Raw genomic sequence first — 24,906 nt, forward strand, 5'->3', positions numbered from 1 at the left:
GCGTTACTACGATGGCCTATTTTTTTTTTTTTTTTTACTTCCGTTAGCATGTCGCCAGCGATGACCGTTAGAGAGAGCCAGTCTTAAAAGAGAGAAAATTCGGGAGAAATTTTTGTAACCACCACTGTATGGTGTGGTATATTCAGCCAACTTCGCATGTGAGTACAATCTCGTATTTTAGAATGGCTTTCTTATTTTCACTTTTCTACCGTTGCTATCCCTCGTATCCACAGCAACAGCAAGTCAGCAACCCAATGCCGTTTAACAAAATTCTCACAGGAAGATCTTGTTGGTAAAAGTATTGACCGTGGGGATTTTTCAGAGATTATATGTAGTCAAAGAAAATTAAACATAGTATAAAATAACCCTAGGGGGCGGGCCAAGCCAAACGTATGCTTTTTTAAAATCTTGATTTTTATCTTTTCGGGAGATTGGGTCAGCTGCCAATTTAAAGGCAATATTGCTAAAATTCTGTTGCTGTCAGATGATTGTTTGAATATATCGGTACGTTGTCTATATCTCAGTGCCCTAAATATCATCATCATATATCGGTACGTTTATCACCTATATATCAAAATAGATATCAATATAAGATTATGTTAAATTGGAAAAATTTCCTGCTTAATGTGAATTTTACATTCCTCCATCTTTTTAAAAAAAATTCAGATACAAGATTTTGTTGCACGTTCATGAAAAAGAATTCAGAAATGGGATCTACGTCTCGAGCAAGCACTAGCAGCAATGCTGGAAGTGGGTCCAACCAAACTGTTGCTGCTCGAGAAGCTTTCCAGGTTCTTCTGGAGTTGTCAAAGCTCCTTAATACAGGATTGGATGCTGAAACATTGGCCATCTGTGTCAGACTTTGTGAAAATGGTGTTAAACCAGAAGCTCTTGCCCTCGTCATCAACCAAGCAAGACAAGGAGTGTCCAAAAGCAATTCATCGAGTAATGTTGCCACCAACTTTGATGCCAAGCGCTAGTTCTTACCTAGAGGCATTCTCTGTTAGTTAATGTGGCTTGTGCATGCCTAAGGTGAATATTAAGGTGTAAAGGTGATGATTTTGCTTATTTTTCAATAAAAAATTTTGAAATAAGGCTTGTAATTAAAATGGATTAAAAATTTCCTTGTATTCAATGTTCCTTGTACTTGTTCATTATCTTATTTTTAAAGATAATAGTTAATAAAACTAAATGGAATGCTGAAGTAAAAATAGAACAGTTTTTTATTTTTATTTTAGTAATAATAGTCTGGAACTGGGGAGGTAACAACCTTGATGAAATCTTCATATTTCACTGGTGCATTTGGCTTTATGTGTGCTTCACGAAAAATTTGCTCAACTAGAAAACATACATTTTAGAAACCATGTTCCACGCAATAGTAAAGGTAGAATATTATGATACCTTCTTTGGCTGTGAGCTTTTCTCCCCAGCCACTGAGAATATGGTGCAACTCTTTGTAGGAGATAACACCTCTTCCATGTGTATCAGCAGCTTTAAATGCTGCCTGGATATCCCTGGATGACTTTTCTTTTACAGTATGAGTATGCATGATTTCTAGAAAATCAGCAAAGGATATTTTCCCATTTTTCATGTACTGCTTTAGTTCAGGTGGTGTGGGACTTGTCCTGAGGGATCTCATGATGACCATTAACGTTTGCAAGCTATCAACATAGTCATTTCTTGCATACAATGAAAAACAGTCTCTGAATTCTAAAATATGGTACAAAATATGTTAGCAAAAGACTAAAAGTAGGGACAATGTATGGTTTTACCTGCAATATCTTGTTCTTTAAAATGCCTGGCCTGCATTTCATAGATTTAAAATCATAAGATAAATATTTCTTGGCTGTACTGTAATGAAAATTAATAAGTATTTACCATTTTTGGCGATTAACCAATACAAGAAGCAAAAATTCCAAGAACAAAGCTGGGAAATGAAAGTTTTAATGGGGTTTATTGCACTTTTGGATAACGAATAACGGATTTCGCAAGCAGCCGATGCTGAGCTGTCAAAACACGATAACATGCATTTACGAGTTGCAGGTCTAGGTATAAAAGCCAAAACAATTTTTATAAATTTAACGAATAACAAAATTTATTTTTTATGAGAAATTTCCGTATTTAACTTAATATAATTAAAGATTTTTAATAACTTCATAATAAGTTACGAAATGTCAAAATACTAAATTTCCCAACAGATGGCTTTTACTCTTACACAAAAACAATCCAACGTGCACTCCATCGTGCGCCAGAAAGAAGACAAGATATTGGCAACACTACTGATCGCACAGTCGTCTTTTTAAACTATAATGGATTTATCCAGTAGAATGGAAAATCCAGCGAGTTATAAACTCAGTCAACACATAAGATTAAGGTAAAGAACAACCAGTAGTTTTCTATTATCTTTCTAACTTTAATTATGTGCAGACCAGGAGCTAAAGCTGGATTATGGTGTGCTTTAATACTCCCACTTTCCATGATCTTATCTTGTTTAAAATACCAGGAATTGGTATCTAGAAGCTATGTGTTAGCTACAGCTTCTGCAGCAATGTCATGCATCTACTTATTCATGAACCTGTATGGTACTGTAAAGTCAATCATCACCCATGCAATTGTGATAGCCATGGCTATCTATGGCTGTTTGGTAGCAGGGCTTGATCTAATAACTGTGATTTATTGGACAAGTCTTCTAATAATCATCAATATACCAAGTTATACATTATTATGTAAACTCCTTGAGCGATTTCCGTGTAGCTTCTCAATTGGTGAAGCAATGCTTGTTGTTCAGGGTACAAGTGTTTTTGTTTTTGTTACAATATCAAATTGCCTGTTGAATAGCAGTAACCTCAGCACTGTGTTTTGTCAGGTATATATTACATTATTAACAACTCATCTTCACTTAATATTATTCACAATGGTTTTATTTCACACAGATTGTTCTTTTCAGCGTTGGAATTTTTCTTCTGGGGACTGATATGATTCCACAATTCCAACAACTCTTAACTTTCAGTATACTGTTTCTCACAGTGATTGGAACTTTGACATTACCTGTCCTATTTTTGGTCCTCAAGAAAAACCCTGTTGTTTGGTTTTTGTTAGATTTTGTTTTTCTAAAATCAACAAGGGTATCAAACAAATATGTTTTTGTGGAAATTTAAATAACTTATCTTACATTCATTTTGCAGGTGTATCTAATTATATATTGGTTTGCTTGCACTCTGTTGGCACTAATAATTGCATGGCGCTTCGGTAGTGGATCTTCGGTGAAGTTAACAGTCCTTCGCAAATATTTTCACGGTGTCATAATCGCCGTTTTTTTGCCTGGAATTTTCTATGATGTGCAACTACTCTTTGTGGCCTCCGTAATAATTTTGGCTGCGTTTCTTCTTTTGGAAGCGTCTCGCCTTCACAATCTGGATTACGTGGCGGAACTTCTGAACAAGAATATGATTGGATTCCTGGATGAAAAGGACCAAGGAACCTTAATACTTACGCATATTTACTTACTGATTGGCTGTTCGTTGCCAATCTGGATATTTCCTCTCACATCGGCAACGGACGCAACAGACTACCTACTTTTATGTTCTGGTATAATTTCACTTGGAATAGGAGATACAGCTGCGAGCATTGGCGGAACATTGTGGGGAAAAACTAAACTGCCTGGAAGCTCGAAAAGCATCGAAGGAACAATTTGCTCCATTATGGCAGAAGTTCTTTTCATACTTGCCTTGTTCTATTTCGGTAGGACCGACATCAAAATTTTTCGAAATCAAATTTCTCATAGAATGTCTTATATTTTTATTAACAGGTATGTTTGGAGTATCTTCTCATTTACCGTGGTTCAGCTTTATCGTTTCTTCAATAGTCACTTCGCTTGTCGAAGCTTGTACGTCTCAAGTTGATAACCTGGTTTTGCCATTGGTCATGTACATCGTTTTTATAATCTAGTATAATTTTTTACTTGTGGGGACGTATATTTTCCTGAAATTGGGGAGCTTTGTTATTATTTTTCCGTACAGTTGTTTATTCTGCCATTCGTTTAGTGATAAATATGTCAATGTTAGGTGATAATTTGTCAGTGTTAGCATATTCAGCAAGATTTTGACGTTCCCTAAATCCATCAATGGTTTGAGATTATGCATGAGACGTCTATGCTTTGATATTTGCCTTCCATGCCATACATGTGATAAGTTATCTGTTATAACCATATTGCCAGCGCGTAAGTTACTACTACGTTTCTGTCATGGCAGGAGCGAATTATTTTGGCCGGAGTAGGCAATTCCCAAAATCAAGAGCCTGGTATTGTTGATGGACCAAAGGCTAATGCTGCTCGTTTGCAAATCCGTGTTGAAATTGCAAACAGTTGCATGGACTTTCATAAGACAAAAATCTAAGTTTGTATTTACATAGTGTTCAAATTTGGCTAAATCTAATTAATTTATTAAAAATTTGTGTGATTTACAATATGCAGGGTAAATTTTTCTTTTATTTCCATGTGCAAAATGTACCTAGCCTTTCGGTTTTTGCGCGGCAAAATGAACCTAGTCTTTTGGTTTTTGCGCGCCATAATGAAAATGAGACCATTTCCGTTGTAAACGTCGCTAGATGTCTCGTCGGAAGATGTGTTGTGGGCACTTCTCACTTTGGCTCAGTCTTTGAACTTCAAGGCCGCATTTAAGGTATTACGCACCTGTTTTATTAAACTTAAATCTTTCCCGTTTACTACTTTTTTTGTATAAAATTAAGGTATTCTTGTTCTTGCATCTTCGTTCGCCATGATACGCTTACTCCACAAAGCTGCCACTGTCAAGTGCAATATTAATAGTTTAGTAACAAGATGCATGTCTGGGGCGGCTCCATCTTCAGCACTGCCATCACCCCAGACAAATCCTGAAATATTATATCAGGGTGTAAGTTCAACTTCCAATATTAGTCAGTTCATCTTTTATGGTGTTTTCTGCAATGTTTATTGTTATTAGATCTTCATCAACAATGAGTGGCATAATGCTGCGTCTGGAAAAACTTTTCCTGTTTATAATCCTTCAACAGGTGAAGCTATTGCAAATGTACAAGCTGCTGAAAAGGTGAACACTTAAATTACAAATTCATGGTAAATAGACTATTATATTAATGTTACGATTCAGGAAGATGTAAATAAGGCTGTGAAAGCTGCTCAAAAGGCATTCCAGTTGGGCTCGACATGGAGAACTATGAATGCTTCCCAACGAGGAAACCTTTTGAATCGTTTGGCAGACCTGATGGAAAGAGACCGTGTCTATTTGGCAGTAAGATCACAATTATCTAGAGAATCGCAATGCAATATCTGATGGTTGATTGATTTATTGAAGAGCTTGGAAACTCTGAATAATGGAAAACCCTATAGTGCGGCCTATGTTGCAGATTTGGAACTTAGTATTAAATGTCTGCGTTACTATGCTGGTTGGGCCGACAAAGTCCAAGGAAAAACAATTCCAGTTGATGGATCCTTCTTTGCATACACTCGCCACGAACCTGTCGGAGTTTGCGGCCAAATCATTCCATGGTGAAAACAGTAGGCGTTTCTCAATGCAAAAAAAAACAACTTTTAAAAGATTTACTTCGTACAGGAATTTTCCTTTGTTGATGCAAGCATGGAAGTTGGGTCCAGCTCTAGCAACTGGTTAGAAATCAAGTTTATTAATCCACCACAGGTTAATTTGTCTTACTGAATGATTGGAAATGTAGGAAATACTGTCGTCATGAAGCCAGCCGAACAAACCCCGCTTACTGCCCTTTATGTCGCCGAGCTTATCAAAGAGGCTGGTTTTCCGCCAGGAGTAGTCAACATTGTACCTGGTTTCGGACCCACAGCTGGAGCTGCTATCGCCTCTCACATGGTAAAGGCTTCTTCCATCAAACTTAGATGACAAAATCTATATCTCCTGTTCATTCTTTAGGGTGTTGACAAAGTAGCTTTTACTGGATCCACCGAGGTAAATTTGCCTTTAGATTATTCTATACTATTTGAGCATTAAAATTTGATTGAATTTGCATGTAGATTGGACATCTGGTCATGACTGCAGCAGCTCAATCAAACTTGAAGCGTGTTACTTTAGAGCTTGGTGGCAAATCGCCTAACATTATTTTCAAGGATTGCGATCTCGATCATGCCGTGGAAACAGCACACTTTGGACTCTTCTTTAATCAGGTATGACATTCTCACATTATCGCTTTGGAAGTTTGAAGTAATCCTTATTTTTTTGCTAATTCTAGGGCCAATGGTAAGTGCAAAGGAGTAAACAAATTTGGGACAACGTGAAATTCATCTTTTGTTTTCACCGTATTTTTAATCTAAGCTGTTGCGCTGGTTCTAGAATTTTTGTCGAAGACGCGATCTATGATGAATTTGTCGCTCGAAGTGTCGAGCGTGCTAAGAATAGGACCGTTGGCAATCCTTTCGACTTGAACGTCGAACAGGGACCCCAGGTGGACGAGGATCAGTTTAAAAAGATTCTGTCGCTCATCGACGCCGGCAAAAAGGATGGTGCCAAACTTTTGGCTGGTGGTCAACGATACGGAGATCGCGGTTATTTCATTCAACCGACCGTGTTTGCCGATGTCACAGATGATATGAGGATTGCCAGAGAAGAGGTAATGAACGATGCAACGAAGCGCAACTTGCATTGATTGGTAATGAATTTTTCCCATTGTCTTTTAGATCTTCGGTCCAGTGCAACAAATATTGAAGTTTAGTAGCATGGAAGAGATTGTTGAACGTGCCAATAAGACAATTTACGGCTTGGCCGCTGCCGTTTTCACCAAGGATTTGGACAAGGCGATGTATCTATCGCAAGGACTGCGCGCCGGAACTGTCTGGTAGCGTAAACGAATACCCATCCCTGTTTCATCTAACGGTACGTACTAAACCTTTTTTTTTTTTTTTTTTTTCTTTTTTTTTTCTGTTTTGCTGTGCGTTCGGGCACAATCAGGGTCAACTGTTACGATGTCTTGGAAGCGCAAACGCCTTTCGGTGGCTTTAAGATGTCGGGTATCGGCCGCGAGTTGGGCGAATACGGCCTGCAAGCTTACACTGAAGTCAAGAGCGTCATTGTCAAAATGCCACAGAAAAATAGTTAAAAACTATCTTCGATGTTTTGGGTGAAATGGTCATAAGGTTTCCACTTGGTGGAGTGAACGAGATCTAAAAAATTGTTTTTGTTTCTTTTTCTCTTTTTAAATTGTTACCTTCCTTGGGTTGAAATTGTTTCGGGTCTATCAGCAATATATCTCTCTATTATTGGATAGGCTAAAAAAAAAGATCTTTGTTTTGTAGCAAGTGTGTAGTGGGTGGGAGGGGAATCGTGGGGTGGTAATGAATCGAATAAAGGGGACAATGAATGGGCTGGGCGGAGGTAATCAATGATTCCGAGGGGAGCGATTGAAGAGAATGAATAGCCAGCGTTTGGCGAGCCGGACGATAAATGAAAAAGACGGACCGTATATATTCGTGCGTTTCGCTTGTCTCTTAACTGGGGTGGAGAGAAAGAAAAAAAAAAGAGGTTAAATCCCCCCCCTGGCTTGCCGGCCAGTGTCTTGTGTGTGACCAGGCACGGTTGATGGGCCCTCATTAGGAGGTGAAGAGTGTTAATTAGCTGCGCATTTCCTCAAGTCGTCCCTTTGGAGATGAGCCAATTAGACGCGACATCGCTCCAGGGTCAAACTCTGTTCTCTAGCCAATTCTCCTCCCTTTTATTTCTTCGTCTCTGGAGGGCCTCAAAAGTTTCTGATGAAAACTCATCTCGAATGATCCATTTCCCCCTTCCTTTTCTTTCCATGACGTGCAATCCGCACACCATCCACATACCAATCAGCCATCGCGATTCACAATTACCCCCCGTCGTGAACTCTTTTTCTTTTACACAATCCAAACTGTAAGGCGACGAACATCTCGGTACTCCCATCCACGAGACTTGGGTGGTAAGAACTTGACCGATGGAATCATAACTTATCCCGAGTTTTACTATTCATCTCGGAAAGAGAAGCAAGAGTCGACACCGTTGAACGTCCAACGATCCCCCCCAACGCCGCCTTCCCTTCCTCCTCCAACCCTAAAAGTATATCTATTGAAGCTAAATTCTACGACTCTATCGGGACTGGAGCGTCTGCGTGTTTCTTCAATGAGTGCAGTCTACGGATTGGCTCTTAATTAAAACTTTCTCCCGGAGGCTCGTGGCTTTTTTTTTCTCGTCACGGCGCGTTGGCTAATGAAAAAGAGAAAGGGCACAAATTCTATACGAACTATACAGGGAGACTTTTTTTTTTTTTTTTTTCTAAGTGAGGCGACGATAAAAGCCTCTCTGGTGACTTTTGGTCACGTTGGACATATCTTTCTTTCTTCTTTTCGTTTGATGATATCCAACGACCGGCTATGCAATTCATCCGCCGTAATCGACCGTAGTGCCAGTGATCATGACCGTATAGAATGTAATATTCACTAGTGTTTTGTTTTGTGTCCCTTCCTCCCCCCTTACTACAGTCACGAAAAATCCCGTGACTGGCCAATAGGATTATTTGTTTTAATTCCCGTCCTCTCCTTTTTGTGATACGCAGACGATGGATGGTGACAGTTATGCGATGAGGTCAGAATGCGAGCACTCTGATAACTACGGATATGATTCGCCTTCGCAAGGAAAGAGGGGGGATGGGTTGTTGGTAGGAGGACTAGCTCTGTTCGGTCAATCTACTCGATGGACACAACAACAACAAGAAAATGTAGTAACCTACAACTACTATTACTGCTGCGTGCTCGACGATCTCTTTCAGGCGATTTTCACATGGCCGATGTGAAACCATTAGCATGATGAAATCAGGCGAGTGAAAAAGAAGGGTGTCGCCAAGACCGATCACGAATCAAATGATGTATTGACATACACACACAGCCATGAAAAATGAAAGATCAAAAGAGAACAGTGGACGAAAAAGAAGGAACGTGGTTGGGCATCTTTAAAAAATACGACAAAAAAAAACAATATGTTTTTATTTTAAAGGGGGGAAAGGTCGTTTCAACAAATTGCGGTCATATTCTGTACAGCACGCGAGTTTTTGAGAATTATATATCCTTTTGTCGAAGGATTACACGAACGATTTTTTTTTTTTTGGCGAATAACTCAGAAAATTGCACATTCAAATTCAAATGGAGAAAAACTAGAAGAGGGGGGGGGGAGAAAGCCGTGGCTTATTTGGTTCCAAATTGGTTATATAGATGTACATAAAAAAAAAAAAAGGAAGAGGAGAGATATCGTCGCTATGTTGAATAGAAAAGATGGAGAGAGCCAATAAGACAAAGTGGGATCCGCCCCTCCACGCAGACGCCACAGAGCGCTGGCAATCGTTTGTCATCAAGCGTTATTCCACTAGACGATTTACAACGGCTTGTTTTGTTACCGTTTTTTTTTTTTTTGTTATGTGGTTTTTCTTGTTGTGTTTTATTATTTTTTTTTTTGTCCGTTCTTCTGTGTGTGTGTGAGTGTGTTCTCGGGAGGGACCTTCTGACAGGGCAGATTTTCCGCTCGGCGTCCTATATGACCGATGATGTCTGTCCGCATCCATTGTCTGTATTAAATCATCCGAGACCCGAGAGTGGGGAGGAAGAATAAAAGCACATACAAAAAAAAAAAAATGATATGGGAGAGAAGAAATGGATCGCAATAGTCCGGGGGAGGGGCTGGGCAATCAACTAAAAATGTGCGTTTAACATGTCGGTCCATGAATGGTTTGCTAATCAAAAGATGGGTCTAATCATGGGTAGTAGGGTCGGTACATGCTGGCGTCGCTACCGATTATGGCCGGAGGACGGATCATCATCTGATGATCGTCCTGGTCCACATTAACCTCTTCTTCCTCCTCTTCGTCCGTATCCTCCATGTCTTGATCGTCGCTACTCAGGTCGATGTCTTTGTTGGCCAACGATTGTTGACCGTCTTTGTTGACCAAGGTGGAAATGCCTCCTCCGCCCGAACTCGTTCGCGATTTGTGGTTGTTGTTGTTGTTGCTCTCTCCGCCGCTCTTGTGTTGGCTTCCGGAGCGCAGTTCTTGCTGGGCTTTTTTACTCCGTTTCCATTTCATGCGTCGGTTTTGGAACCAGATTTTCACCTGAGTTTCCGTCAGCATCAGCGACGTGGCCACTTCGAATCGCTTCGGCCGCGATAGGTATTTGTTCTGACGGAATTGATTCTCCAGTTCCAGTAATTGCTGGCTGGTGAACGCCGTTCTCGGCCGCCTCGTTTTGCCCAGCAATGCAGCCGTCGTTGCTGCCGCGCTGCCTAATTTTTTTGGAATAATCAAATTGAAAAAAAATCCTTATTGCGGTTTGAACTATTTAAACATTGTTTTTTTTTGTGTGTGCGTGTCCACTCTCTTGAATCTGCATATTTGTTTTTGTTTTCAACTATAGAGGGGGGGGGAGTAGCTTGTACGAATTCTTATCAGGCCGTTGTTCTTTTGTCATGTCCGTGCCCCTTCCGTGCTGTTGGTTCTCTCTTCCACCATTTTTAGATAAGATAATCACCTCTGATTACGATGATCCCTCTTGTTATGCCTTTTGAAAAAGCTAGCTGGGATAACTCCGATGAGGAGATGGGGGGGGGGGATGCTGTAGGAGGGCCGACAAACTGTTAATGACCACGACCTTTTGCCTATGCGAGAAAAATGCCACCGGCTTCAGCCGTGGAGGAGGTAAAGGTCGTCGACTAGTACGTGACAGAAACACAAGAACTGATACCGTCTAGTGGTGATTTACTGTCGTGTTGACTTTCTACACAAGGAGAGAGAACCCCTCCCCGTTTGCTCTCTTGTCCGTCGGGCTAAGCAATCGCTCTGACAAGAGACGTTTAAGAAAAAGATGAAACGAGAAATCGTATTTTCCTTTCTGAGAATTTTTTTTTTTTCAAGAAAATCGGATGTCATTTGCGTGATTCAAACTGCGTTGATTTATTCATTACATTCAAGTGGCCTTCCTGTCGAAATGAGAGACCCTACACATCTATATATTTTTCTAAAGATTGCAATGCATGTGCGGATGATGATGAAAAAGCAAATGGAGGGAGGCATTGTAGTTTATTTTACAGCACCTGTCGAGTGTTGATCTTGCGCCCATTTTTCGTTCCACTGAAAATACGAAGAGAAATGGATGGGCGGGTCACAGGTGTGCACACACGGCTGCTGGGTTGCGCCAAAAAAGCAGCACTTGAGCACGCGTAATCATTTCTATTGACCTATGCCGAGGAGTAGGAAAAAAAAATGTCACCTCATGGCCAAATGTCGAGTCTCAATCACGCACGCAAAACGGCTCACACAAAATGTTGGGGAGTTGTATTGACTTTGTTGAGAAGAGCGACGTAACCCTGCTGATAAGGCTATTATCTCCTCATTTTTCTGATGACCGTACAAATCTACTCGCATATTGTGTGTGTGTGTGGACTCACCGTTAACACAGACACACGCGGCGCGCTGATTGCTCATTATACACATAGTTACCTGCTACACATCTTATTTTCGTGTGTGTTAAAGAGGCACACGAGGCGCTCGGCGGTAGCCAAACGATGGGCGATAACGAACGCTTGTCGTGTTTGAACTATTTGGCTTTCGTTTTGTTTTTTATCTCTGCGCACGGGATAATGAATATTAGCTTACAGTCTTATTCAATTGCTTTGCAAACAATCCAAATAGGTGTCTAACGAGCTCCATAATCATTGTTACTTTCGGGATTACTAAATAGCACATGAAAAGCTTTTTATTTCGTTTTCCAGGTGTCACATTCCACTGTTGTTTTTTTATTGCACGTAATTAATGCGTTGTAAAATGCTCCTTTAATTTATCTACTGCAATTTTTCGCTAATGGGCCATTTTGACTTTGGGAGAAAGTTAAATCGTACGATTTTTAAAGCTTTAAGAGATATACGCAGTACGTTTACTCACGCTTCGTAACAATGTCAATTCTGAAATGAACTTTTGTGCGCAAAAGTCACAACAAATCGATTGATTTCAATAAGCCTAATCCGGACTGTCCGGCCAATTTCTAGTCCGAATGGATAGGCCTTTTCTATCCGATTGAGAAAAAAAAAACTCCATTTGAAATCAATTTTACGGTCAAGAGTGCGGAAAATTTTTGATAAACTTTCCTACCTCTCTTTTTTTTTTTATTGTACATCGCTGTGAAATTGGCTTTCATTTCCGAAGCTGGAAGGGAGAGAGTGAATAATGTGCGCTTGCCTATGAATGTCCGCATTATCAGCTCGTTTCTTATTCAATGCTCGCGAAGCTTCGCTTGTTCGATGTATACATTACACTTTAATGCTCCGGTTGAGCGGCCAAAACCGATTACAGTATATACACCCTCCCCTGACTGACTGAAAAACGTTGGTGACAATAGCGTTTGATCGAAAACGAGAGTCACGGCACAAACGCGAGCCAAACTCGCAGGTCAGCCGGCAGCAGATGGCCCTTCAGTCCCGTCCCCCCCACCCTCCCCGTCTCTCTTTAACCATATTGAGCCTATTACAAGCTACTATTGACATTATATTCACCCCCTTATGCTACTATATAATGCTCTCTCTCTTGTATTCAGCATACTCTGGCGGGGTGGCTTTTAGATTGCCCCTTCCTCCGATACTAGTTGCCACCATTTAGCGCTAATGAAATTATCATATCAATCGACCGCAGCAACATGCTTCGGTCGTCGCATTTTTGCCACCAACCCATTTGATATAAGAGATCGGGCAACGATCCATTTGATTCCCGACAACCCCACACTATCCCGGGTCTTACTGTCAAATGCTCCCTCTCTCCTATACAAATGGCGGATGGATCATTAACTTGCCTCGTTTATTCGCCAAATTGATTTCAAGATTGACGATCGTGTCGAAATGAACTCTGCTTTTTATCGACAGTTTGACAAACGTTTGAGCCCGGGCTCCATTATCGGCAAAGGGGAGAGAGAGAGAGGAAAGTAGTTCAAACTCGATGTGTGTTATGTTCAAACAACACCTGCTTATCCAGGGGCGAGAATTCTATCACCCTTTAGTACAACCCTTTCTATCCCCCGGTTGCTGATGGTTATCGATACAAGGGTGATAACCAAAGATGATTGCTTGAGTCAACTTGGTACTTAAACATGCAGTACGTATTTCAAAAATTATATTGTTTTTACTCAACTTTAAAAGACTTCAAATTTTAGACTAACCTGAGAGGTCGCCTCCGAAACGATGGTAGAGGACGCCGGCCCTGGCCAGCCATTCAAGATGAGCTGAATGGAACTGATGGGCTGCGGGTGAGGATGCGGCGACGGCAGCGGCTGCCGCGGCCGCCGCCGCGTGAAGAGCCGCTGCCGGACTGGTGAACAACGGGCCTGGATAATTGGCCACATTTGCACCGCCACTGGATGATGTCGTCGACGATGATGAAGTCAAGATGTTAGTGGTCGGAACTGTCTGACTGCCGGACGACGCCGGCGGGCCGTACATCATCCGAGCCATTGAATGAGGTTGAGTCCAACACGAAATGTTGGCTTGCTGGACTATTTGCTGGTCTCGTTCGTTGGCCGTTGCCGGACCGCCGTCTTCTTTAGTTGTGCTGCTGCCGCTACTCTGACGGCCGTCCGTCTCTTTCTCACCGTCGGCCGGCGTGGAGTCACTTGTTTTGCTGGCAGACACGGACTCGACCGACGTTTCGAACGAAGGATAGTGATGATGATGAAGCCCGCCAAACAGATTCGAACGGAACCGAAGGGATTCACCGTAACTGCTGACGATGAGCTGTTGATGTGCGGCCGCCTGAGCTGCAGCAGCAGCCGCGGATGGTAAAGAATCACTACCGGGAACTTTGTCCTGGGCCAATAACGAGTCGATGCAAAACGATGTTTTACTCTTGCCGGACGCCATAATTCGGTTGAAGATGATGAACCGGTAAATAAAACCAAAACGAAAAAATTTTGAAATGCAAATCGATTTCAACTTGTCTTTGTTTTTGTTTTCAGTTATCCGCTGGCTCTCGTAAACGTATAGCGGCCGGAACTGAGGTTGAGTAAAGGGCGACTGGGCCTGGAACCATCACCTTTGGGGTAAGAGTACACACATCGTGGAACCGAAAACGCATATGTATATATATTTTTCGTGTTCGTTCACATGAGCGAAAAGGAGGGTTAAAGGTGGGGGGGGGGGTGTGCAGAGAAGGACAACACAGAAGAACCCGGAGGGGCGGAGTTTGGGCCAACTAGTCATGACGGCCAGCCAGTAGAATGATAAAGCTTTGTCTCCCTTCTCTCCAATCGCAGAGTACGACTCGCATCCGAATGGGAGTGGCTTAAGGATCTACCAGCCGGACAAGAGACTTGTTCCTTTTCACCGGATTGATCTCTCATCTCGGTGTGTACGTCATTTTCCCCAACTTTTTTTCATTTCCGATGACTCCAATCACTACTTTTCTCAAATGATGGCTGTCATTTTTCAACATGGCTCTTCGTCTATTCTTTTTAACCAGGGGGGCCTTATTTGACACGAGACAGTGTAAGTACAGGGGGGGGGGGGAGGCTGACGTCCGGCTTTTTTATAACTCGTTCTTTCTCTGTGGTCGGTGTAGGTTAATCAGATGCATGAACAAGCTTGCAGCTTCACTTGCATTATGCTAATGAAATGGGTTTAGAGACAGCGGGTAGTTGATTGAACCAACTTGCTTTGAGATCGAGCAAACGGAGAGCAGCCGGGCAAAAAAACGGGGCGACACATGTCGACAACAACAAAAAAGAGAGCCACAACATGCAAACTTCTCTCGCGTTTAATGACCGTGTCTTTGAACCCCGGGCTAAAAAGAATGTCTTTCTCCTTGGCGTCGGATATAGGCCATCATAAAACACTACCGGCTGGCCGGGCCACTGTACACGTTTCGTGTCTTGTACAGCGCCAGCGCGTTGAGTGGATTTTGAAAAAAAAAAAAAAAAGACTTGAGGTGTTTGCTTAACCGAAAAAAAAGGGGGGAGGAGAAGGTGGGGAGGGAGAAAGAAGAAGTGGATGTTAAACGAGGGACTGGATTTTTTTTTTTTTTTTTTTTCGTCCGGCCCCGTGTGTTTGCTTAGCGTCGGATAAAACGCGGCTAACGAGAGCTAACGAGGTTGGCAGAGCAAGCTCTTTGCCGGCGGCCTTGATTCGATTAGACGCCATTTGGTCTCGTCACCTAACAGCATTAAGACTCGTTCGATAAAATCCAAAAAAGAATTTGTATATTCCTTCCCCTCCTTTTTTTTATTTTCTATTCTTCCGTCTTTTGTTTTGTCTGCTGATGCTACTGCAGTTTCAGCATTGCGTTCAAAGTTGTGTGTTTATCCAATAGCAGTGATGCAGACTTTTTGTGTGTCCCCTTGTGCTGTGCTCTATTGCTGGTGGTGCGGAGAAGGACGCTTTTGGACGCTTTAGGGACGAGCTACGAAGTCTAATCCGATTGTGCGACTACTCTCTGTTGTATAGTCGGTCGTCATCGTTGTCGGACGCTCGGAATAATAATCAAGTCAACAGTGGCCACCGGCGTGTTGCTGCTGTGCTTTGCTCTTCTCTCCTTTTCCGCTCTAAAGTATCATCGAAGACGGGACACACACACGCAAAAACTGAATTGGATTACTCTCGCTTTCCAACGCATCGTTGATTACATTAAAGCCTCCTTTTCGCTTTCCTGGCTCGCTAACTTCCACAGTCAGTCAGAGAGACGGACGCTGGAGAGGAACTTTCAATTGGCTAGAATCAACACAGCTCGATGACACAGATGGCTTCACGGCAAACGTGTTTCCTAGCGGTCATATCAGTCCTGATTGGCCAAGGAAGCGTCCGTTGAACGCTTCAGGGATCATTTTAGCCTATTGATTTAATATTTTGATTGAGTTTTGTTCACCCTCGGTTTTCATTCAAAGTTAACAAAACACAAGCATTGCAACTGTCTTACCTTTTTAAATGGCCCAATATTTCATTTTTAATGTACCATTTTGTTCTGCAGAGTTAAATCACGTTCTGGATCGCAGTTAGTTATTGCAGAACAACGTCCTTCTAAACACATGCATTTTTTTAACATCGGTTGGTATCAATCAGTAATTTGGCGAGAGTTGGCAATATTTTATGAATGCAGGTAATTGTTGTCAGTATGTTGAATGCTCCTTAAATGAAAGAAAGCTTTGAGACAACGATCTTATTTTCATTTTATGTCGATGTGGGACGCGATTTAATCACACGTATTTATAGCTAATAGAGCCCTAGCAAATGGCAAGGGGATTGAGCCACAATGCAGCTGATGAAGCAATGGTAATTATTTAAGTTATAGAGTTTTTTTCTTCTAATAATTCCTGAACTATGGAAACCAAACAAAAGCTAAGCTAAAAGCCTAACGTTTTGTACAAAACGTCTGGCTTGTTCAGTTGTTTTTTTTTTGTTTCGAGAATTCAAATTTGTTGCGATAAAGTCTCTTTGTTCCGTTTTGTTAAAAGAATCCACATAATTAACGTGACAATTTATCACAGTCTGGAATCGACATTTAATTTTGGTTTCAGTGATAGGTTTCATCGAATTCCGGGTTACAAGTAAAAATCGGTAAAGGAAAAACAGACGTAGTGAATGAAGAGTAAAAAGAGAAACTTCAAGAGCTCGAAAATGATGGATGTTCGTGTATACTTATTGACGTTCATTCAAACGACACAAGGAAAACAAGAAATCTCATCATCGAAATCGAACTTTCTTTGTTTTCGTTTGTCTCAGCAACCACCGAAAGACGACGATTTTTTGCGCAATGTGGCAAACGTGGATCGGTTAACGTAGTTAATTGAACTTTTAATGGGCAAAAGCAGGCGGTCGTGGACCGCCTCTCCAGGCAACCAACTCAGCATTAGGTACTAATCTCTTTTACAATTTTAGACGACATCCAATACGTCACATCAATTAAATTTTAACTGTTTTTATTAGATTAAAATGTCTGCTAGCAAGGATGAGATTCGGGATTGAGAATACAAAGACAACAAAGAGCCCATATTCACGTTGTAGCACAAAACTTGTACAACCGTGATTCTTCACGAACATTAGCAATTTGGAATGCTTAACAGGTGAATGGTACGCTTCCCTCGCATAAATGTAAAATATCTTCCTTATTTGCTTTTTTCCCCTAGGGAATGAGTGTAAAAAGTGCCAAATGTGAGCCACATAAGACGTGTAGAAGGCATGACTGAATGGCTTGGCCATTTTGGGTATGTACATGTTTAAAAAGTAAAGTGTTGCCCACTATGCAAGGATGTCAGTGTGTGGTAAAAATGTGTGGCAAATTGCACAGGTGAGGTAATTCCATTTGTTAATTCAGGTGATGATTTGGACCCAGTGGATTTTGAAAGAGCTTATGATCACATCAAAGCAGCCTCCACTTTTGCTGATGATCTATTAAATCATACTTGAATTACAACAATGTACCTGATCATTTGATGTTTGTATCATACCGATTAAATTGGATATGAACCATATCTGCTTTCTGAAACTACAGGTGGATGCAAATGCTGTCTAGTTGAGGTGATTAAAATCTATTCTGATTCAAATACCTAGACTAATATTGTATTAAAAATTTTTATCCTCTGTACAAGCTGAAAATAAAATCAGCTTTCATCTAAGGCCCTGGCAAAACGGTAGAATATTGTCAAACTTGTTATATCTGTACAGTTGTTAGTGCATCAAGTGAAACAGCGCCTCAAGGAACAGTTGCCCAGAGTTGTCTTAAAGGTACACGATGAACAGCAAAAACAGTTGGTCAGAATTTCAAACGTCAAAAGTACTTATTTCTGGAAAATCAGTTGATCTACATCCTGATTTTCTGCTGTTCCATCAGTCACTATGCAGTGTGTTTGGACAACCTAAGCATTCTTGAATCAGACTGCTTCAGTTTATATCGAAGATGTATTGCTTGTCATGCCCGGTGACCAACTTCACAGGACTATGTTGTAAGTTAGTGTCACTTTACAAAGCCATATAGGTGTAACAAAATGCAATTTTGTAAATGCTTTATGTAGAATTATTTTAATGCTTTGTTTTTTGTTGTACATTGTACAGCAAATTTAGATTACATGCCTAGTATGAAAGACATCAAGTATATTACCGAAATTGGCTATCTCAATTCGCGACTTCCGAACTCATCCTCAGTCTGTCATTCTGATGCAGAGGTCCTGAAAGAAGTTGGAACGTTTTGAACCGTCTCAGCCAATAAGTCTGTCTCCTTTTTTGTGCCTGGAAACCCATGAGTATAACTAATTAAAATGCCATTTATTGTGTTATTTGCATAGGTATTAGAAAATAGGTAGTCGCTTAATGATTAGTTTCTTCGCTGCCCGTACAAGTTTCTTCCCTTACCATCCAAGCAAGCACTATGTCTGTCAAACCATTAGCTGAGTACAGTTAATACCATTAGTTCACCAAAACAAGAGGTAAAGAAGGATTGCACCGATCCTTATTGAATATATATTGATAGGCAAACGTTTAAAAATTAATTCATGTTTCGTTTTCTTTAAATAGGTTAAGAATAATACTGAATCAAAAGAGGTATCTAGTCGAACCAAATTTCATAATGATAACGGTTGGAAGCCCGAAGGAATTCTTGAAAAATGCTTCCTGTCCATTACCTTCAGTCGTTGCTGCTGCCCGAAAACAAAGTATTAAAAGTTATATAAATTGAAGTGCATATCTGGGCTCCCTTCTTTTCTGTGGCCCCGTTTCCCTTTGATTTTTAATAAGCCCGTAGGGGGTCATGCCCCTACTGTGATCAGCAGTAACGGTTGTGAGTGCGCTGTCTGGAAAGGGGACGTGGGGGTCCTCATGGTCCGATGATATCATTGGAGGGCTGTGGGGCTACCCAAAAATCCGAATTAACAGTTAATCGCTCACGTAAAAGCTTGTCCGCAACCTTCGCTCTTCTTCCGGCTTCTCTTAGCCACGCACCGGGTAATCTCCCCGGTGAGTCAACTGAGGTAGTGTCTCCCCCTACCTTGGTTGACAGCAACTTTGAAATCGGCTATTTTGCCCTTTCAAAGTTGCAAGTCTTTAAATTGTGCCGAATATTGTCAATACAAATTCTTAAAAAAAAAAATTCAGATTTTATTTCCTTATTTATGTCACAATGTCATTTTATGGACACATACGTTATATATTCAATTTTTGCTGTTCGCTATTATTGGAGAACATTTCGTTATTAAACGACTTCATTGTTTATGGAACGATGCACTTCAAATATTCATGCATTCAATTATTATTTATTACACTCTTTGAACTCTTCAACTTAGATTCAATGAACATCGTGTAATATCTGGATATTTTTTGAAGTAATTTTGTATTTTGTATGGTAATCGATGGGAATGTATGGGAATTGATCCCCAGACATTCAGCGTGCAACGCCGATGCTCTAACATTGAGCCACGAGATATATCTAAATATTTTATTATCGCATATCATATGTTATCGTCTAGGATGTTTATGCAGTCTTTCACAACTATATGTTTATCTTTCTATTACTTTCATAAGGTTCTTAGCTCTGTGGTAGAGCCTTTAGCTGCGATACCTGTTACACTGGGTTCAAACCTTAGTAAATGTGTTAAAATGAAGTAGAATAAATGAGTATATTGCAGAATTGCATTTCAGTTTTATTCTAAGTGTAAATGCAAGTCCACAAGTGACTAGAAAAAAGCCAACATGTCGTCCTATGATTCATGGCTCATTGGTAGAGCATCGGCGCGGTATACCGAACATCCAGGGTTCGATCCCTGGTTAATAATAGAATGCTTACAGATAAACAATAAACCAATGGAAACAATGCTTACCATCGAAGGTGACAAAAACAAATAAAGAAAAGCAAAAAAAATAAGTTCAGTTCAAATTGTAATGTGTAAACACAACTTACACAAACAATGAAAGAAAACAAATTTTGCAAAAAATATTTTCTTAAAAAAATTTTTATTGACAATTCTCTGCACATTACAATTATTTTTGCAACTTTAAAAAGGCACAATAGCCCTTTCAAAAGTTGCCGTCAACCCAGGCAGGGGGAGACACTGCCTTGTTGACCCACCGGGGAGATTACCCGGTGATTGGCTAAGAGAAGCCGGAAGAAGAGCTGAAGATTTGGAACATTTTTACAGGAGCGATTAACCTTTAGTTCGGATTTGTGGGTAGCCACAGAGCCCTCCGTGAACACATCATCGGACTAAGCGGACATCCACGTCCCCTTTCCGGCCAGAGCCCTCCAAACCTCGGTATATGTTGTTTTTAAATATACCGTACAGTAGGGGCATGACCCCCTACGGGCTTATTACGAGTCAAGGGGAAACGGGGCTACGGAAAGGAAGGGAGCCCAGATATGCACTTCAATTTTTTAAATATAAAATACCGTCTCGAGAATCCGAATGAAGTATAGAAATGTCATGTCATCCATCCAATCATTACAATTTATTCAGTGTCTTGCCCCAACCAAGAATCTTTTCAGATCCAATGTTACTATTAACCTATACTGAGAAAAGAAAAACAACACCATTAAGCATCTCAGTTGTTGCTCATGTGACTTACATGACTCATAGATTCAACTTCTGACAGAAGCTTGGGAAAGGCCATACAAATTGCAGATCAAAATCATTGTATAAGGCTCTTGAATGATAAAATAGCACCCCTAGAATGATGCATTGTTGATAGTTGTGTTCCCAGTATGCTGAAAATCCTTTCCTATTGGATAAATTTTTTTTAGATTAGACATGGTTGGCAAAAAGCAGGAGAAATGCTTTGTCATAAATTCAAAAAATTTTCAAGAAAATTCCTTTCATACCTAAAAAGTCCATGTATGATGTTCATCGCTGCAATGCCAACGAAATGAAACATCTTTAGGGCCATTTAAGTACCCAGCTTCACCAACACTCTGAACGTAAAGGACAAGTTGTTCTTTAGCAAGAGAAGCAGAATTATTTGAGGCTTCTAGCTATGACAGAACTATAAAGGATTGCTGTTACACAGGATTCATTCACACAAGATGGTACTTCTCATTAGACAATTTGCATACTCTATTACTTTACCTGGTAACGCACTTTCAGTGTTTTTCAACTGTAGGCTCACTCTTCCATCCTGTAACACTTCTAGACTTGACTTGATCCCCCACTAAAATTCTGTGAATGCAAAATAATAGCATTAAAAATGCTTTTTCGATAGACAAAAAACGAAAAGTACCTAATTCATGTTTTATGTTGAACTCGTGCTATTTCTGGGTTTCCGTACCACACCCATTTTCAGCCCAAATACGGTCCCACAATTGTTCACTTCCTTCGCTCCATAGACTTATTACTAACAATTCTTTTAGTGCAGCATTAACAGAATTTAACTTTAACACACTGTCAGGTGGTAGACTGAATAACTAAACAATAAATAATTGTTTGTTAAAATTCTATACTTATATTGAATTCTTATTTGAAAAGTTTAGGTACCTGACTGTGTTCGCCTAATGCCAATTCATCCTCATGTTCAGTTAGGGATGAGTTTGGAAAAACCTCCTTCACTGTTTGGAAACTGTTCCGTTCCAATTTGTTCTTTTCCCCTTAGCTGAGCTTGTAGACTCAAAATTTGAGCTACAAAACACAAATGAATAAAAGCAAATAAATAGAATCATTACGTATTAGGCCTTATCATCCTTAGCTTTGCTCTTATCTAATATTTTGTGTTGTTCCAATAATTGGGCCTGCAGCTTCATAATTTGATCTAATAAACAATAATTAATAATTGAAAACCAATATAATAATTTTTATACTTACCATCCTTTTGTTATATTATTTTATCCATTTTTCAATTGTTCCTCCATCCACGCTACTGAACTAACTGCGAATGGCATCCAATGAACTGAAATTGCCTACGCCAGTAATAACGAGTCTGAGCGGTAGATGGCTACGTGTCGGAAAATAAGAAAAAAGTGTGATTTTTTTTTTTTTGACGAAATTTTTTTTCTTTTTTATGTAAAACGGATTGCCATAATCTATGGCGATCCTTTTTAACTACTACTAACTTGCTAGCGCTGTAACGTACTGGCGCGCTAGCATTGCGTCAAATATTCGGTGTATTTCGAAAATGATTAACTTAATGAAAAAAATAGCAATTTTACTGGAATCAGCATTCAATTTTTATTATTTCCTGTGATATTCAACCAACTCCGATGAGGGTCAGTTTTTGCCGAGAAAAATGTTAAGCCCGACTAAATAAGCCCGCTTAAGGATATACGAAGAGTTGGGAAGGAAAATTGTTCGGGAAAATTTGTGATTTTTGACCATTTTCGGGTATTTTGAGCTGATTCATGAAATCAATTCCAACTTTGACGAGGATCACGAAAAAGTGAATTTTACAGACCAAGCAATAAGGAGTTATTTATGTCGTATTTTAAAACCGGAAGTAAAACCGGAAATGGGAATTTCAGAAATTTCTTGTTTACGGACAAAATTTTTGGCTTACAGGTCTTATTGTGTGTTATTTGGTCATCTACCATAAATCTTTCTAAACATTTTTCGTGTCTTGTTGGACGTGCCGTTAGTTGAGCTCTTGAATCAAAATTTCTTTGTTACAATCATAGATGAGATTAACATAATACGTTTTCTTAGATCATTTTGACGAAAAGAGATGATCATGGATTACAAAAAAACAATTTAAGTACTAGATTAACATACACTTTATCCGAATCCAGTCGAAAGCATGTCAACTGAAAATGTTTGCTATTTTGGGGAGACAAACATTTATGACAATGCGAAAGGAAAATGTTACGGTAGCTTAAAGATAGTCAGGCAAGAAGGCAATTTTCAGAATTACTTCCATTGAGTCACTTTTCTTCGCACTTCGCTAGCCACATTTAAAAACAGTGCAGATGCTTTCGCCTTTCATCAATGGCTTCATTGCAAATTTTAAATGTAACCGATTAGCTTCTTCTTCTAAAAAGTTTCGTTCATTCTGCGACATCCCTTGAGGGAATTCCAACTGTTTTTCACTTGGGTTTTTTATGAAGTCGGCTAGCAAACAACGGATGACTTTATGTGACTCGTCAGTAGGTGAAGCAATCTATTTAATACGATAATTATTAGTTAACGTATCTATGCCTAGATGGACTCTAACGTTACCGGAGTTTCTCTTATGGCCGTTGAGCCAAGCATTTTGCGGCATAGCTCAGTTTCAACATACTTCTCCTTCTGCACTTTCTCATTTAACTAGAAGTATAGGTGCAAGCATTAATAACGTTTTATAAACATATAATTACATAAACTAATTTAAAAACTTGTCAGCAACGGTAGTCCTACCGCAAGCAAAGCTCTGGCAATGCTAGGATCCTTCGGGCAAATACTTTTTGCTAGTAAAAGATTTCGTCGTGCAGATGCAAAATCGCCAAGCTTCTCCTTTGCCAAACCAAGCCTGAGCGAACGAAATAAACAATAACATTTTGGTGGCCAATCAACAAGTATTAAATCAAATGAATTGGAAAAACCTGTATAATGCTTTAGGGTTTTCTGGTTCCAATTCTAATGCTTCAGCTGCGTGAATGCAAGTCCTCTTAGGCTTGTTAATTTTTAAATTAACAAGGGCAAGATCTAAATGAAGAGTAAGGCGTAGTTTCTGTCCTAAATTTTCGTCTTCATCATCGGCATAACTGTGATCTTCAATCCAACCCAGCGCACGGCGATAGCACTTCAAAGCCTACCATTAAAATAGTAATGTAACTTCAAATAGAAAAAGCTTTTTATTTGAAAAAAAAGTTTACCATATTGAAATTCTGCTTTTCGAAGTGAGCAGTTCCTTTACGTTTTTCGGATTTTGCTGCTTCGAGTACTTGTTGGAAAGGAAGCCTTTTACGCATTTGGATGGGGAGCTTTCCAAACGCTTCAGCAGCACTAGAATCCACCCATTCAATCAAATCAATTTTAAAGTAAATATATGCATTGGCCGGTATACGTGGCGGGCAACCTTTCTCTCCCCAAGCCAAATCGGGGCAAATTATGAACTCAGATTGTTCTTTTAGCTTCATTGAACTAACTGCTAGGTCTAAACCTTCAATTACGGAACCTTGGCCTCTCCTGCACCGAACAGAACAAACATTAATCATTATATTGTTATACAAACCCAAAATGACCTACATGAATGATTTGGGTTTTCCTCTTAAAAAAGAAGAATCAAAGGATATGATTTCATTGCTAACTTCATCTTGAAGGTAGCCGTTGTAGTGGATGGTAACAATGGAATCAATAGGAGGAAATTCTCCCTCACCTGCTTGACCAAGCTTTTTAAATATACCCTCAATTCCAGGTAATGGAGTCATCTGGCTAGACAATTTAAGCAGTTTGTTTTCTTCATCCTCATCACCACCAAAATATTCCAAAATCTGCTGATCCATTTTCATGGACAACTCTTTGCTTTCTCCATCAACTTCCTGCTTGGCTTTCATTTCAAAGATTTCTGAAGGATCTATTTCGGTTGACCCCAGAAGCTGCTTTTCAAAAATGCTATTGATAGACACCAAAATTGTGCTACTATGCTATTTAACTGAATTTAAAAAAGCAGATTCACCTCTTATTTTTTAAAACACTCTGTTTGAACATAATTGGAATCTCATCATCTTCATTTTCCGAGTCAGAAACAACATCGTCAGAGACTTCATCATTATCTTCAAATTCGATTATCTTCGCCCCATTGGCATCGGTAGAGCGTTTTTCCATGCTTATGGTTCAAAAAATCAAACAAAGTTTTCGGTTTTCAAAATCTATACGAGAAAACCAAGATTTTAGACTCTTTTCGACAACTATCAGGCAAGAAATTACCACCTGTTTCTTCCAACTTGAAAAGTTTTCAATTGTAGTGTTCTGCACCATGC

General features: G+C 40.0%; 5 protein-coding genes and 5 long non-coding RNA genes across 11 annotated transcripts; 6 read left to right on the forward strand and 4 right to left on the reverse strand.

The window, feature by feature from the left end:
- Positions 1–143: 143 nt before the first annotated feature.
- On the forward strand, positions 144–840 carry LOC130696440 (uncharacterized). Its single transcript, XR_009002641.2, has 3 exons — positions 144–158; positions 234–504; positions 667–840. It is a non-coding gene; the product is annotated as an uncharacterized LOC130696440 (long non-coding RNA).
- Positions 841–1,111: 271 nt separating this feature from the next.
- LOC130696437 (calmodulin-like protein 4) lies at positions 1,112–2,015 on the reverse strand. Of its 2 annotated transcripts, XM_057519516.2 has the most exons (4): positions 1,879–2,015; positions 1,773–1,803; positions 1,402–1,710; positions 1,112–1,338 (listed from the first exon to the last, which is right to left on the reverse strand). In XM_057519516.2, exons 1-4 carry the CDS (start codon positions 1,879–1,881, stop codon positions 1,235–1,237), a joined length of 447 nt encoding a protein of 148 aa, XP_057375499.1. In that variant the 5' UTR covers positions 1,882–2,015; the 3' UTR covers positions 1,112–1,234. The 2 variants fall into 2 exon arrangements, with proteins under 2 accessions (XP_057375499.1, XP_057375498.1); XM_057519515.1 differs by lacking the exon at positions 1,879–2,015 and having other exon boundaries at positions 1,773–1,809.
- Positions 2,016–2,247: 232 nt separating this feature from the next.
- Positions 2,248–3,966, forward strand: LOC130696429 (dolichol kinase-like). The gene is made up of 5 exons (XM_057519507.1): positions 2,248–2,374; positions 2,428–2,866; positions 2,934–3,125; positions 3,186–3,741; positions 3,809–3,966. The coding sequence occupies exons 1-5, from the start codon at positions 2,310–2,312 to the stop codon at positions 3,946–3,948; spliced, it is 1,392 nt and encodes a 463-aa protein (XP_057375490.1). The 5' UTR covers positions 2,248–2,309; the 3' UTR covers positions 3,949–3,966.
- Positions 3,967–4,579: 613 nt separating this feature from the next.
- Positions 4,580–7,281, forward strand: LOC130696426 (aldehyde dehydrogenase, mitochondrial-like). The gene is made up of 13 exons (XM_057519504.2): positions 4,580–4,679; positions 4,747–4,910; positions 4,980–5,084; positions 5,145–5,285; positions 5,349–5,542; positions 5,607–5,659; positions 5,725–5,876; positions 5,937–5,972; positions 6,038–6,187; positions 6,253–6,260; positions 6,336–6,630; positions 6,698–6,855; positions 6,969–7,281. The coding sequence occupies exons 2-13, from the start codon at positions 4,776–4,778 to the stop codon at positions 7,114–7,116; spliced, it is 1,575 nt and encodes a 524-aa protein (XP_057375487.1). The 5' UTR covers positions 4,580–4,679; positions 4,747–4,775; the 3' UTR covers positions 7,117–7,281.
- Positions 7,282–9,410: 2,129 nt separating this feature from the next.
- LOC130697067 (homeobox protein Hox-A5-like) lies at positions 9,411–14,061 on the reverse strand. The gene is made up of 2 exons (XM_057520176.2): positions 13,220–14,061; positions 9,411–10,301 (listed from the first exon to the last, which is right to left on the reverse strand). Exons 1-2 carry the CDS (start codon positions 13,914–13,916, stop codon positions 9,778–9,780), a joined length of 1,221 nt encoding a protein of 406 aa, XP_057376159.1. The 5' UTR covers positions 13,917–14,061; the 3' UTR covers positions 9,411–9,777.
- LOC132088007 (uncharacterized) lies at positions 11,017–15,706 on the forward strand. The gene is made up of 3 exons (XR_009421065.1): positions 11,017–13,155; positions 13,214–13,940; positions 14,012–15,706. It is a non-coding gene; the product is annotated as an uncharacterized LOC132088007 (long non-coding RNA).
- A 1,271-nt stretch (positions 15,707–16,977) lies between these two features.
- LOC130696441 (uncharacterized) lies at positions 16,978–17,543 on the forward strand. The gene is made up of 3 exons (XR_009002642.2): positions 16,978–17,107; positions 17,171–17,248; positions 17,359–17,543. It is a non-coding gene; the product is annotated as an uncharacterized LOC130696441 (long non-coding RNA).
- A 119-nt stretch (positions 17,544–17,662) lies between these two features.
- Positions 17,663–19,125, forward strand: LOC130696442 (uncharacterized). Its single transcript, XR_009002643.2, has 5 exons — positions 17,663–17,768; positions 17,840–17,986; positions 18,096–18,249; positions 18,326–18,466; positions 18,555–19,125. It is a non-coding gene; the product is annotated as an uncharacterized LOC130696442 (long non-coding RNA).
- A 1,949-nt stretch (positions 19,126–21,074) lies between these two features.
- Positions 21,075–21,635, reverse strand: LOC130696443 (uncharacterized). The gene is made up of 3 exons (XR_009002644.1): positions 21,497–21,635; positions 21,243–21,426; positions 21,075–21,181 (listed from the first exon to the last, which is right to left on the reverse strand). It is a non-coding gene; the product is annotated as an uncharacterized LOC130696443 (long non-coding RNA).
- Positions 21,636–22,627: 992 nt separating this feature from the next.
- LOC130696500 (inactive peptidyl-prolyl cis-trans isomerase FKBP6-like) lies at positions 22,628–24,811 on the reverse strand. The gene is made up of 7 exons (XM_057519574.2): positions 24,603–24,811; positions 24,173–24,538; positions 23,800–24,112; positions 23,527–23,735; positions 23,342–23,453; positions 23,165–23,251; positions 22,628–23,105 (listed from the first exon to the last, which is right to left on the reverse strand). The coding sequence occupies exons 1-7, from the start codon at positions 24,749–24,751 to the stop codon at positions 22,890–22,892; spliced, it is 1,452 nt and encodes a 483-aa protein (XP_057375557.1). The 5' UTR covers positions 24,752–24,811; the 3' UTR covers positions 22,628–22,889.
- Positions 24,812–24,906: the final 95 nt, after the last annotated feature.

Source organism: Daphnia carinata, chromosome 5 (assembly GCF_022539665.2).
Source record: "Daphnia carinata strain CSIRO-1 chromosome 5, CSIRO_AGI_Dcar_HiC_V3, whole genome shotgun sequence".
Classification (NCBI taxonomy): domain Eukaryota; kingdom Metazoa; phylum Arthropoda; class Branchiopoda; order Diplostraca; family Daphniidae; genus Daphnia; species Daphnia carinata.

Excerpts from the sequence above, each read along its gene's own strand:
- LOC130696437 (XM_057519515.1), bottom strand. The coding sequence starts at position 1,809 with ATGCAGGCCAGGCATTTTAAAGAACAAGATATTGCAG. Across the intron at positions 1,711-1,772 it reads TAAAGAACAAGATATTGCAG|AATTCAGAGACTGTTTTTCA; the intron begins GTAAAACCATAC and ends ACCATATTTTAG. Across the intron at positions 1,339-1,401 it reads AAAGCTCACAGCCAAAGAAG|TTGAGCAAATTTTTCGTGAA; the intron begins GTATCATAATAT and ends TATGTTTTCTAG.
- LOC130696429 (XM_057519507.1), top strand. The coding sequence starts at position 2,310 with ATGGATTTATCCAGTAGAATGGAAAATCCAGCGAGTTATAAACTCAGT. Across the intron at positions 2,375-2,427 it reads AGTCAACACATAAGATTAAG|ACCAGGAGCTAAAGCTGGAT; the intron begins GTAAAGAACAAC and ends AATTATGTGCAG. Across the intron at positions 2,867-2,933 it reads TCAGCACTGTGTTTTGTCAG|ATTGTTCTTTTCAGCGTTGG; the intron begins GTATATATTACA and ends TATTTCACACAG.
- LOC130696426 (XM_057519504.2), top strand. The coding sequence starts at position 4,776 with ATGATACGCTTACTCCACAAAGCTGCCACTGTCAAGTGCAATATTAAT. Across the intron at positions 4,911-4,979 it reads CTGAAATATTATATCAGGGT|ATCTTCATCAACAATGAGTG; the intron begins GTAAGTTCAACT and ends TATTGTTATTAG. Across the intron at positions 5,877-5,936 it reads CTGCTATCGCCTCTCACATG|GGTGTTGACAAAGTAGCTTT; the intron begins GTAAAGGCTTCT and ends TTCATTCTTTAG.
- LOC130697067 (XM_057520176.2), bottom strand. The coding sequence starts at position 13,916 with ATGGCGTCCGGCAAGAGTAAAACATCGTTTTGCATCGACTCGTTATTG. Across the intron at positions 10,302-13,219 it reads TTTCGGAGGCGACCTCTCAG|GCAGCGCGGCAGCAACGACG; the intron begins GTTAGTCTAAAA and ends CAAAAAAATTAG.
- LOC130696500 (XM_057519574.2), bottom strand. The coding sequence starts at position 24,751 with ATGGAAAAACGCTCTACCGATGCCAATGGGGCGAAGATAATCGAATTT. Across the intron at positions 23,736-23,799 it reads AAAAGCAGAATTTCAATATG|GCTTTGAAGTGCTATCGCCG; the intron begins GTAAACTTTTTT and ends TTTTAATGGTAG. Across the intron at positions 23,106-23,164 it reads CGGCCATAAGAGAAACTCCG|ATTGCTTCACCTACTGACGA; the intron begins GTAACGTTAGAG and ends CGTATTAAATAG.